Source organism: Argiope bruennichi, chromosome 3 (genome assembly GCF_947563725.1).
Source record: "Argiope bruennichi chromosome 3, qqArgBrue1.1, whole genome shotgun sequence".
NCBI lineage: Eukaryota > Metazoa > Arthropoda > Arachnida > Araneae > Araneidae > Argiope > Argiope bruennichi.
The window spans coordinates 78,510,393-78,523,618 of record NC_079153.1 but is presented as its reverse complement, the minus strand read 5'-3'; the positions used below and the strand labels follow the sequence as shown (position 1 = coordinate 78,523,618).

General features: G+C 28.1%; 2 protein-coding genes across 6 annotated transcripts in view; one reads left to right on the top strand and one right to left on the bottom strand.

Annotated features, from left to right (window-relative positions):
* Positions 1–13,226, bottom strand: part of LOC129963934 (transcription factor 21-like) — a 189,252-nt gene that overhangs the window by 82,199 nt on the left and 93,827 nt on the right. For all 5 annotated transcript variants that reach the window (XR_008784041.1, XM_056078538.1, XM_056078540.1 and 2 more), the window contains one exon: positions 7,846–7,893. Coding sequence is in view for 4 of the 5 variants with exons in the window: in XM_056078538.1 (XP_055934513.1) it covers positions 7,846–7,849 (4 nt within the window). In the remaining variant the exon portion in view is untranslated. The remainder of the gene's footprint in view (positions 1–7,845; positions 7,894–13,226) is intronic.
* LOC129963935 (paraneoplastic antigen Ma6F-like) overlaps positions 1–13,226 on the top strand; it is a 74,899-nt gene that overhangs the window by 9,434 nt on the left and 52,239 nt on the right. The window lies entirely within an intron of this gene.

Genomic DNA, 13,226 nt, shown 5'->3' with positions numbered 1-13,226 from the left:
ACCCTAAACCCTCATAACAGTTCTGAAATTAATTATAATGTAAACGGAAATCTTTTCTAAAGCACAAACCACAAGAGTTTATTTCTTTTTTATATATTAGTACCATGTATTAAATACCACTTTATGAAAGATTCTGATATTCAAAATATTCCTAGCAGATATCACAAAAGTTCCGGATGTCCCAATAATTATTTTCAATGGAACCCACACAATTTTCCCTCTCTCTCTCAACTCTTACAATTTATGGATATTGTATTTGTAGGGAGGGTGAGAGATCCATCCAACCAATCAGAGACAAGGATCTTTCGTCTATGGGAAAACGTCACGAGAGGACTCCCGATGACGTCACCACGGCTCTATTGTGGCTTCCCGGGACGATCGATAACATCTGTTGGAGGGCAGGGGACCATCTGTCATTGTGATTGTCTGCATAAAAGTACGGGTGGGGGGGATCGAACAATAAAAGTAACGATAATTGATTGGAGGTTGTATTTCTGGACAAGGATAGCTCATACCACGAACATTATTTATGGACTAAGTGTGTTCGAAGAGAGGTTGACATGAGTACTCTTCGTTCCAATGGGATAATTTTCGTTCCTGTTTTTGTATTGATGAGGGGCGGTCAGTGATCTAGTAGACAGCAGACAGAATTAATATCACCCTATTTCCAATAAATTGTTCTTAAAGAGATGGTTGGAATCAGAAAAGAAATGCTTGTGTCTGTTGTACTTTATGGCTCATAGTCAGATATCCAGTGCTTAAATAGGAAATGGAAAATTGTGTTTAGGTTAGATTAAATAAAATCATATATCTTCATAATTCCCTTCTTGTCTGCAATGAATTTGAATCTAACATAATAAAATCGTCTTTTGCATAAATGATCCTCTAAATTGTTTTTGGATAAAACAGGGTTTCTTAAATCTTTTCGATTAATGATATTTTCAGTTTAAAGACATTTTCAATTTCCATTACTGTTTGATAAGATTTACTCAGACCTCAAAATATATATAAAATACAGCGAAATATAGGAATTGAAGTACAGTAATATAATTATCAAAGGGGTTATAAAGATTCTGGAAGAAAATCAAGAAAAGTAAATTTTCAAATCTTAAAAATTTAGCAGAGTTAAATGAATTTTATAATATGAAAATATATATTAAGTACAACAGATATAATTCTGTAGCATATAACAGATGCTTGCATATAACAATAAAACTCAGCAAAAAGTAAATGAATTAAAAATTTTTTTGATAATATGAAAATGAGAAAAAAAAACTGTTAAGCTATTAAAATAAATAAAGTAATAAGGAGGGGAAACAAGACACAAAAATCAAACAAAATCAGTTTATTACCACAATCATTGGACGAAATAAAAAGGCGTCTAAAACACAAAATTTTAAAAACCAAATATCAAAATGCCGAAAAGCAAAAAACGAATTTCTATAAAATGAAAATCCAAAAATGAAAATATATAAGTTAATATAAATAAATATAAATTATAAATTATAGTTATAATAAAAATATAAGTATAATAATAATAATAATAGTTATATGAAATATAAGTTATAATAAATATGTTAATAAATATTCCACATGGTGAATGGCAATGTTATAATGAAAAATATATTTAGTTTTCATTGGAACATTTGTAATATTAAATGAAAAATAAATAAATAATAAAAACACCTATATGTCATTCGATATTTGATTTTTAATATACCAACAGAGAAACAAAGAGTTTTTCCACTATATGATTCCTAATCTTCTAAGTAGAAATTTAACAAAAAGAATTTTGAACACAAATTTACAGCTAATTATACTAATGAAAATTTTTAAATTAATTAAAATTGCTTAACAGCACATGCTTTACAATACAGAATAAGCAACCACTCAGTCAATGGAATTTTTTAAAAAAATTAAATTTATGATTGATTCTCGAATGTCACAATTTGATCACCAATTTATTTAGAAATTTCACTACACTTCCTGATCCTATGAGGTGGCTTTTTACTACGCAAAATATGATTAAACGATATATTTTTTTTTTGTTTTCATTTGACGGTTTTATTAAATGAAATTTAAAAATAAAAATGTAATCAGTTACAATGATTCGCACCACCAATCCTTTCATAAGAATAAATGGGGTCTGGGAAATACGAAATAGATTAAATTAATCAACAAAAAGAACCATACTCGGTAATAAAATTCACCAAATATTTGTTAAGAGTCAGCAACCCGAGACAGGAAAAGAGGAGTGAGATATTTCTTTCACTTTTTGTCTGGTTTTGGAGCCAAGCCAAAAAAGTTCCCAGTGTCTTAAAAGATTTTTTAAAACTTTTTCTTAAAATATAGGAAGCATGAATATGATACGATTCATCAATCTCATTAGCTTATTTTACTATGCAGTTTGTTGCCCAAGTCTCCAGCTTACGCTTTCTCCAAGGATTAACCGGCATATGCCCAGTACAACAGAAATATCTGTCCTAATGTTTAGCATAGAATTTGATTTAGATTTGGAGCTGTTTAAAGCTTGAATGGATGGAAGACTGTTTATTAAAATATTTACTTTCTAACCAAATCCATCTCATTGTAAAATTGATTATAGCTCAGCCTGAAAAACGGTATAATAAGATTTGAGCTTAAAATGATAAATTACTTGTAAATTATTGTTTTTAAAAGTGCATTCAATGAATCTCAGTTATTACCTGTTTTGAATACACCTGAAAATCAGGATTTATCACTTTTTCAAAAATAATTTTTAAATTTGTGTGTGACTGGGACTCAAAATTTCAAAATCTATAACAAAATAACCTGCTTCAACCTATTACTACAAAAGGATAAATAAAAATAACTAAAACCATTTATAATTATACTATAATATTATTAACTTACATACTAAAAATACATCATAATTACGACTGCATATTTAAACGACGATGATACTATTAATAGCTACACTAAAATTTTTAATTATAAATATTATTAATTATAAATTATTATAACTATTAAATAATTTATAAATTAATTATTAAATATAATTATAAAATTAATTATAAAATTGTTCAGTAAATATAATTCAGCCCTTTTATGATAACTTGTTTCTTTCCTACAAAAATTTTGAATAAGCATATTTTTATTTTAATCACTTGGTACTTAAATTTAAAGCATTTTTTTTATCATTGCGAAATTTACCTAGTTATAAAAATGACATTTCATAAAATATCTAATTTTTATTTTCTAAAGTACTTTTAGACGTCTCACCAAAATCTGTCCTGTTTGATTTTGCATCGTGACTAATATATACATCAAATACAAAATCTTCATTTTCCTAAAAGTTGTATTTTATTCAGATCTAAAACAAAAATTCAACGTTGTTAATAATTAGCAATTAATAATATAATAACATTCTTCCCGAATTGCTCGTAAGCACGCAAACGAGAAGAACATGAAACAAAACCATTTATTTTTAATTAAAAATTTTTCTGTTCACAGAATCATAGATATCACCTCGGTTACAAATATAATTAAATTCAAGGCAAATGGGCCCCTTTGCGCAATGCAGAAGATGAAAGTAGAAACTGCTGATGAAGAGTCGCGTATGCAGTTTCCAGAAGATTTTGAGCGGTAGCAAAAGATCCGAGTAAAGTAATTAACATCGATCCGTTTTCCTAATCCTTGCACTGATAAGACGAGAGTTGCTAATTATAGACAAGAAATTAGGGTTAAGATAGCAATTCTGTGCTTTTCAGAGTTGAGTACAAGTTTTCCATAGCAGTATAAATTGAATTCTAATTATTTTTGTTCAGTTTTGCTATTCTCCTGCAATGAATTTTGAATTAGAATTGTTTCGCGTGACATTATAGTCACATGACTTACGTAATAGCGCATGCCATTTATCGTTTAACAAATATGCATTATCAATTTTTTACTACTTGAGTTCCAATATTACATATCAGTTTAAATCGACCTTCAAATGATTCTCTTTGAATCTTGCAAATTCTCTTTCAATTAAATTCGGAATAGAGATAGTTCATGTGACGTTACAGTCACATGACAAATTTAAATCTGCAGTTCATCTAAAAAATAAGTATTCTCAGTCTTTTGAATCGACCCTCAATTACATTTTTATTGAGGCTTGAAACTCAAAGAACTGATTACAATTAATTTGAAAATGGAGTCAAAGCACGTGACATCATAGTCACGTGATGATTGTATGCGCTCTATCTTTTACTATATGAAGGCATGTGACAGCATAGTCACGTTACAAATGTGATGCTCAAGTAACCTGCTGTCTAACTACACATTGCTACACGTTGTGATGTGACTTAAAATCCATCTTTTTCCCTTACAAGACATATATATATAATGGATTTTAAAATTAAACTGGCACATCACGTTACACTTGGTGAAGCGTGCGCATGGTTTTATTTTATTTTGCCTTTTTAATTCTAAAATGGACGATTTTTTTTTTATTATCTAAACACGTATAAATGATTTTAAAGTGCACATTAAAAACTGGTTATTCTTAATTAAAACTAATTAAATATTAAATATTAATAAAAAATTTCTCTTATAGTCATGTTTTCATACTTTATATTACAAATATAATAAATAAATATTTTTATTAATTATATAAATGAAGATTAAAGTAGAAAAAATAAAAAAGGTATACAATTCAAATATGCATCAATATATAGTGTAGAGCTAATATGCCTTAATACGGTTTTAAGAGAAGTGTTCTTTAAACAGAACAGAAAGACTTTCTTTCTTTTTTTGGTATCATAATCAGTTTTAAAAATTTCTTTTACCTTGTTTATCATGCCCCCCCCCCCCCCATTTATCATTTCTCTCCCTTAGACTGAGAACATTTTTGAGGTTTCGTACGTTTTTAAGTCTTACGTGTTTAAAGTCTATTTTTGCAATTTTGAATTTATCAAATTTGAAAAAAGAAGTCATTATTTTGAAACAAAATCTGTAAACATCTGTCACGCATTCTAAAAATCTGTAGAAGAAAGAACTGTGAAAGAAAAATATTCCTGAACAACACATTTCTAATCGAAATATGAATAATAAATAAATATGTAATATTATATAATATATAATTCTCAATAAAATATTTAATAAATGAAAAAAATTATCAAAACGTCAATTGAGAAAGTTTTTCAACAATATTTAAATAATTCCATGCTTTCAACTCAAAATCATTCCATTTCTATTTTTAAAAAGAATAACTCACAAAAAATTTTTGAAGAAAAAGTTCAGAAAATTTCATTTTTATTTATATAATAAACCTTTTACGGATTTTATTAAGAAATAAAATAACTTCATCAAGTGAAACGTAATTATTTTTAAAAAAATAAAATTTCACAGCCTTATAAAATGATAATGAATTGAAATTTATAAAAAAAAACTTCAAACTGTAAACAAATCCGACGAATTCCTTTATGACATGCACCTGTTCCAAAATTTTAAAAATAACGGTTACAGTTAACGTGGGTAACTCGATTCCCTTTGTAAGAGGATGTGAAGTCATTGTGAGAAATGACATTTTCGCACGTGAGTATAATTACATCCCCACGTGTTGTTCAAACAAATTGAAACAGTTACAGTTTGGCAGGAAAAAAAATAACTTTTTTTTCCCTTTGCAAATGGGAAGTCTGTTTGTTTTACGAAGCAATGTGAAAAATGATAGCATATGTTTTACAATTTTCGTGCATGCAATTTGCTTGCATGTTAAGAAGACTTTAATCTAAAAATGCCAATTTTTTTTATTGATCACAGCATGATATCAGAAGCAGAATGGGAATTTTTTTTTCAGATGGAATAAATAATAGGTAAGAAGATCCATAATTAATGTTTAAAAAACCTTAAGAAGTTAATAATTTTGAATTTACTTCGTTGGCAGCAGTGTGAAATATGATGAAGTAAAATATTTTTCATAAATAAAATTATAGCCTAAAAAACAATTGTGTAAATTAATATTATTTTGGTAATATTTTCCGTTCTGAAAAATATCGTTTGAGGATTTTACAAATTGTGCTTTTATGTTTCTTTTGAAGATAAATTAGTCATGATTTTTTTCAAAACATATTTTGTTGATTCTGTTTTTTTTAAAATATGATTCTTTTAAAAAGAATATTAATTTCTAAAAAATGAAAACCTTCATTATCTCGTTTCTGTTATGCACGGTTGAATGTCAGAAGAAGTAAGTAGGTGTCATATTAATAATATTATTGTTCGTTAGTTTGTTATTGAATAAGCAATTCTGAATTATTAGAATAAAATGCAAGTATCTGCATGCATTTAAAAATATTTTTTTCTTTTTGATACTTTTTGGGATTTTTGATGATTCAGATTTAAAACCGCTTCATTATTTTTATTCATAAAATATTTAATTCTTTTCTGTACCTCCTCTATGAAATAATTTGAATTAATTTTATTATCTAAAAATAGTAACATTTCCTTCTCACTTCACAGCATTAAATACCATGTATTTATTGTAATCAGTTTTTGATAATAAATATTGATTATTTAGTTAATAAATATTGTTAATAACTATTTATAATAAAAATACTACTTAATGTTCTTTTTTAAAAACTATAGATTATTTTCTTACTCTCAAAATCATGTCTTTTGCAATTTGTTATCATTTTTCATATTCATGCATTATTTTTATTCCAATATCATTTATATAACTACTTTTAATAAAATAATTAATGCTGCTGCATTTGGCTGCATAAAAAAATATCTTACTTACATTCAATTTTTTAAAATTCATTTTTACATTCTATGTGTTGCAGGAGAAAAAAAAATTAATATACTATATAGAACTGTGATTTTTACCAAGCGGATTAAGTTTTCCTGGGAATCGTGAAAATTTGAACAAGAATATGAACGTTTCTTAAAGCAAAACTAATAATGAAAGCCAAAATAAAGAAATAAATTATTCTATTGATATAAAAATAAAATTGTCTTTTAAAAGTAAATATTTAAAAGTTGTATAAAAAAGCATTTTGAGATTAACTAATTTGAATTCGAAAAGTTATTGAAAGAGGCGATTCTATAAGATAAATCGAAATGAAATTGGCTAAAACATTAAAATTTGGTTTCAAAATCTTAAACGGTTGAGAACCATTTATTTGGAAAAACGATAATTGTAGCTTCAATCCTTAATAATATGCAACGATAATAGAATCAATTCAGGATTCAGAGGCATGCCAAATAGGCATCGCGAAGTCTATGTTGTATCCATTGCAAATCTTCTAACAGGAAAAAAAAAACAGGCATGACTCTCGGGAGAATATAGGACAAGGTCGACACGCCTGCTTATTTAGATAAGACGTGAAAAAAAAATTGTGATGCGAGTGTGATTTCATATGAATTGATCCGCAATTCCAATAAAAAATATTAACTAGATTTATGATTTGATTGATTAAACTTTAATAATTTTGTTCCATTTTTTTAAACTAGCGGCTTTTGGCGACCAGTTGATTTGCCAGGATTTAATTTCAAAATTTCTAATTTCTAAAAATTTCAATTAAATATTTTGTAATTACTTGTTCTTAATGACTTCTTCTACAAAATATGTTTAACAAATTCTGATAGGCATATAACTCATATTACTCTAGAAGTCTTACGCCGTTATGTTAATTATTTTATTCATTTCCTTTTTATTTTTTTGGTAACAACTTTATATAATTAGATATATCACAAAAAAGAGCAGCAATATTTAAAAATATTTTAATATTGAGCACACATTTTTCGCCATTTCTTGATTCTGTAGTTAAATCTTAAATATAAATACAACAAATTTAAAAAAATATATTATTTAAAAGAAAAACGTACTCATTATGGAAAAATAAGTTGAATCTTCGTATCATCGAGTCTTGATCACTAAAAATGGAAAAAAAGTAAAAATGAGATATTAATAGAAACAACTAAATATATTGTTATGCAATATGTTTAAAATAATTTTGAAAAATTAATTAAAAATAGGAAAAAAATTATATGACAAAAAATTTCTATAGTCGGATATATATATATAATTTTTAGAAGATGCAAAAATCAATGTAGTACTGTATCTGTACCAAATTTGGTAACTCTTAAGTCTAACGGTGCGTCCTGCAAAGCGCTAACATACACATTAATCTTTATTATTTGTAGATATTGAAATATAAATTGATAATAATAAGTTTCACTGCAAATGAAATGAAATCACACAGCATATATAATCAAATGTTACCCAATAAGAATTGATGAAAAGATGAATATCCAATTCGAATACTAAGACACTTTTTCTGTAAATATCACGCAAATAGTGCGTGACTTAAATTTCTTGCATTTCATGTCAGAAACAAGTGATATCATTATGGGGTAAATATTATTGATTTTTAATATGTGATTGATTTACAAATTTCAGAGTTAAGATTATTTTGTCTTATTAGAGGCTTTAATATCATAAATAATGGCCATTAGAAAGATAAAAATAGAAACATGTATTAAGAAAGAAGAATGTTTTTCTAATAATAGCTACATAATGTAGAAAAGAAAATGAAAATTTTTCTTGGCAACGACTCTGAGACAGACTGATAATATTAATAACAAGAAAAAGGTCATAGTTTATTTCCAAATGTCATTTCAGAAACTCATTTGGATCGTTTATGTAAATATAAGATTTTCATCGAATATCGATGTTTTTGATGAAGGTCATCTAAAAATGCTAATCGAATAAATAACAAATGCACTGAAGGAAATTAATGACGTCGCAGTTATAACAAAATTTGTGTATTAATGAACTCGGGAAGCCGCTACAAAACAGAAGAGAAACACAGATAAGCAATTATTGTTTAATTGATATGCTATCTGACGACCAATTAAGTAATTATTACCTGATAATACATCTATCTTTTTTCTAAATAGTTGCTGACAGATTTTTCTATAAAACGTTTGTTTAAACCTTATTGGGTATTTAATAGTTTCTTTGGTAGCGACATAGATATTGCACCAGCAGTCTTTTTAAACTTTTGTTAAAACTTATATAAATACTCTACATGTTTTTAGTCTCTTTCTTGGAGTGATGCAGATATTCTGCGAATAGTCTTCTTAATTTTTTTGTTGTTACATTTTTTACTTTTTTTTTTTGTTAAGTGCGTTGCAGATTCAGTATCAAAAATTTTTTACTTTTGCTTAAGAATACACTTATTGTAATACTAAGCCATTGGCATTACGATAAACATGGAACTAATACGTGATGTCTTTAATTACCTTTATGATACTTTTACTTATAGATCTCATTATGTCTCCATGTAATGAAAATAAAAGTAACTCATTATATTATCTCATGATTATTTCCGGCGATGGCAAACAAAAGCACCTTCGAAAAAAGAACAAGAGAAATTTTCAAAGTCGTAAAGACGAATCTGTCTGTTTGTGACAAAGATAATACGAAAACGCTTTGAACTAGATGGTTGAAATTTGGTATACTGCCTTTACACCAAATTTGTAGATTTCTATCAAATTTTGAGTAATATATCTGAGTAATATAAAAATGTGTTTCTTGAACTCGGAGTGGTCTAAAACATAGAGATTTGTCAAAACCTCGAGTTTGAATTATTTGGCGATCACAACACTTTCTCTATACTTCGTATACGAGAAAGTAAAAAATTGTATATCCTGTTCTGTAAATTAAACATGGAATCAAATTTGGCATCCATTTGACTTGTTGACCAATTCTTTCTATCCTCAATGGAGGTTAATAGAGCAACTATTGTTTAATTTGTGCTCCCCATTTGGAAGCACAGGAAGCGGAAGAGGGCATCTATTGCAAGCATCCCATGATGCAGTGCGAAAGAGGAAGTGCACGTGCAACAACGGAGAGGAGAAACGAAACTGAAAGCAGTGTAGGGCTTTCACTCTCTCTTGCAACTACTAAGTAATAGAACGAGAGAGAAAGATCGAACGCTGGGGAGAGAGAGATGAAATAAATAAATAAAAGATGCATTGGGAAGATTATGGAATACGGTTGCAGTTTTGTCGGGGAGTCCCCTTTTTTATGTATATATATATTTTATTTATTTTTTTGAGAAGATGAAGAGTTTCTTTTCCCTGTGGCAATTTTACGGAGCGCATCATCCTATGCTGCAATGTATTTTTTTCATTTTCATGTTCCTGCTTTCTTTTTCACTCTGAGTTTCATTTGTGTTGATTTTTTCTGCTTTTCTCTTCATTGCATACTGTGATATAGGTCTTGGTATATATTGCCTTTAAATAATATATAGGGTGTACTTTTGACCTTCAACATATTTTTTTACTTAGCTAAAATTTGCTTTTTTTTTTCTTTTGCTTTTTGCAGTTTGTAGAGAGTAAAATTGGATTTTTTGAGTTTCATCAAGATAAGGTCTTTTTTCCTTCCTTTTTGAGAAGGAAGTAACTGAAAAGATTTCTTTTTGTGATTTGGATACACATTTTTAAATTTTTTTTCTTGTAAGTACATAAAAAAATGAAAAAGAGTTTTAATATTAAGTTATAAAGAAACTGAAACAAATACTAGTTTTTACAGCATTGAGAAATATTCTTTCAAAACCTCATAAAATATAAGTTTTATTTTAAAAATTATTCTCACAATCGGGGGTATTATAAAAAAGATGTCAATAAAAAAACAGCAAAAAGAAGAAGAAAAAAAACTACATATACTTTCTCATAACTTTTTGACAAATATTAACACAAAGATAAAATTTTTCTGTTTTCCGAAATTTTTTAATTTTTAGTTTTATGAAATCCTAAGTATACAAAAAATTCAGACCAAATATTTAACACAATACGCATGTTTAAAAAGAAAGAAAAAAAAAACGATGCAAATGCCAATTAGTGAGACTGAAAACAAATGTATATTTTTAAATCCTTCAAATGAAAGAAATAAAAAATTAAGTTAAAAATAAGTCCTTCTGGAAAACCTATTCCAAAAGGACTTATTTTTAACACCCGACTCCCTCTAAAGCCATTCCAGAACATCATGAGCTTTAAACAATAACTCCCCCTTTTCAAAATCATTTCCACCATTCCATCTTTCGAATTGAGTCATTTCCCCGTTGGAAACGGGACTCCATTCCCCAGAAGGGGTTTTCACCAGCGTCAAGGTGTCGAAATGAAATAGCGATGGAAACTTAGCGGGAATTGGAGTGCATGATTAGGGGGTTCCCCCTGGTCATTAAGATATGAAATATAGAGAGAAATGATTCGCTGGACGATAAGGTCTAGTTAATAGGAACGCATTTCAACGGTCTATTTCACTAAGTGAGATTAAAAGTGTGTCGATTGCGTTTTGACTTTATTGACCATAGAATTGTAGTCCTATCGGTGGACATATTAACGTCTTTGATGTAGTCAGTGCACATTCTGCTCAAATAAATATTTTCCTTCAGTATAGGTGCAAGTACTGAGATTATACCAGTATATATATATGACTAGCTTTTACTCGCGACTTCGTACGCGTGGAAATAGACTGGAATTAATAGCATCAATGGCTTTATCTTTTGTTACTCCTGCGCATGCGTGAATTTTCAACGCCAATTGGGGCAAAACAAATGTATGAATTTTGCCAGTTGGGGTAACGCAATATAGATTATAAATTTTTAATTTCCTTTATTCTGTTTTATTTTAATTTAAAAGTACTTCAGAGTGAATCAGAAAGATCGATTAATTAAAAATGTTTAATTTTAAATGTATCGAACACTAAGAAAATAAACAGAATCGTTTGAAATAATAGTCAAAATCATGTTAAGCCTAATCTCATTGGCGTGGGGGAAAAAAACCTGAAGCTTTATTCATTTGGCGAGTTTTGGCAGGAAAGTTAGTTTTTAATTAATAAACAATCAACCACTCAATTAAACGGAATAAATAGTAGCCTATGTCCTATTCCAGACTATAATCTATCTCTCAGCTAAATTTCATCCAATTCTGTTCAGCCGTTCTGGCGTGATTGACTATCAAATATCCATCCATCCATCCAAACTTTCACATTTATAATAGTAGTATAGATTGTGAAATTATACCAGTAGAATTTTGATCCTCGTATATATTTTAGAGTAGATCATGTGTCAGTAGAATTTCCCTTCACTATATTTGCTACTACTGATGCGGTGCCAGTGTAATACGGTTTCATTTCGATATGTATTTTATACAAATTTATAAAAGTTCTACTGTATAAGTAGAATTTTTCTTCGGTATGATTACTAGTATAGATGCCGAATTGATGAACTTCTTATCTCGGTGTAGGTGTTTTGCATAATGCTGTACCTCTTGGTTTTATCCTCTAGTCATGAAAGCAGCCTGTTTCTCTTCATCATCCTGCAGATAGTTTTATTCGTACATTTTGTTGCATTCTTCTGAGACTGAATACTCATGAGGGAAAAACAAGAATAGCTAATTTTAAGGATAGTTGGAAGAGACTCGAAATTGAAATGAAATGAAAAAAAGTGAAATGAAAAAGAGATAAATCATTCTTCCGTGTCTTCGATGAAATTCCTATTTTAAGAAGATATTTTAAGATTTCATATTCCGTAGTGTAAAATTTAATATAACATTCTGTTGTTGTTTTTCATCCGCAATAAATTAGTTGTATGTGTGTATGAAGTATTTAAAAGTCTTTGCAACAATTCCAGGTCGATGCTACAATTCCTACATTATCAGTAATATGTCTCTTGGAGTCAATGGAACGTCACTTTAACGAGATAAATACCATTATCAATTCAACGGACATTTAAGCGTGTGCTGTTTTATGCTCTGTAGTAACGTAATCCTGAAATAAGCAAAATCCAAAAGATTCAAAATTCAAATCTGCACGCGCGTTTGATGTGTATAAAGGGAATATGGATAATCTTTCTTTGATAAAATTATATAAATTGTTACATGATGTCTTTGCAATGCAATATAGCAGTAGAAGTCTTAGCAGTATAATGCTGAATTTACAAAGAACAGTGATGCAAAAAAATTTATATTCTATAAAAATAAAATATTGGATATAAAAGTGAATAAAAACAAATGTTTTGTTGCTTTTTTGCAGCCATGAGGAAGAGTTAAATATAAGCAAGTAAATGCTAAGACTTACCTAAGGAGTGTTTATTTAAATTTTAAAAAAATTCTAAAAAAAAACAATTGAACATTTTCTTTCTTTCCTTTCTAAAAGTTATTTAATAAAAATGATGAAAGAAATATTAATATTTTAATTG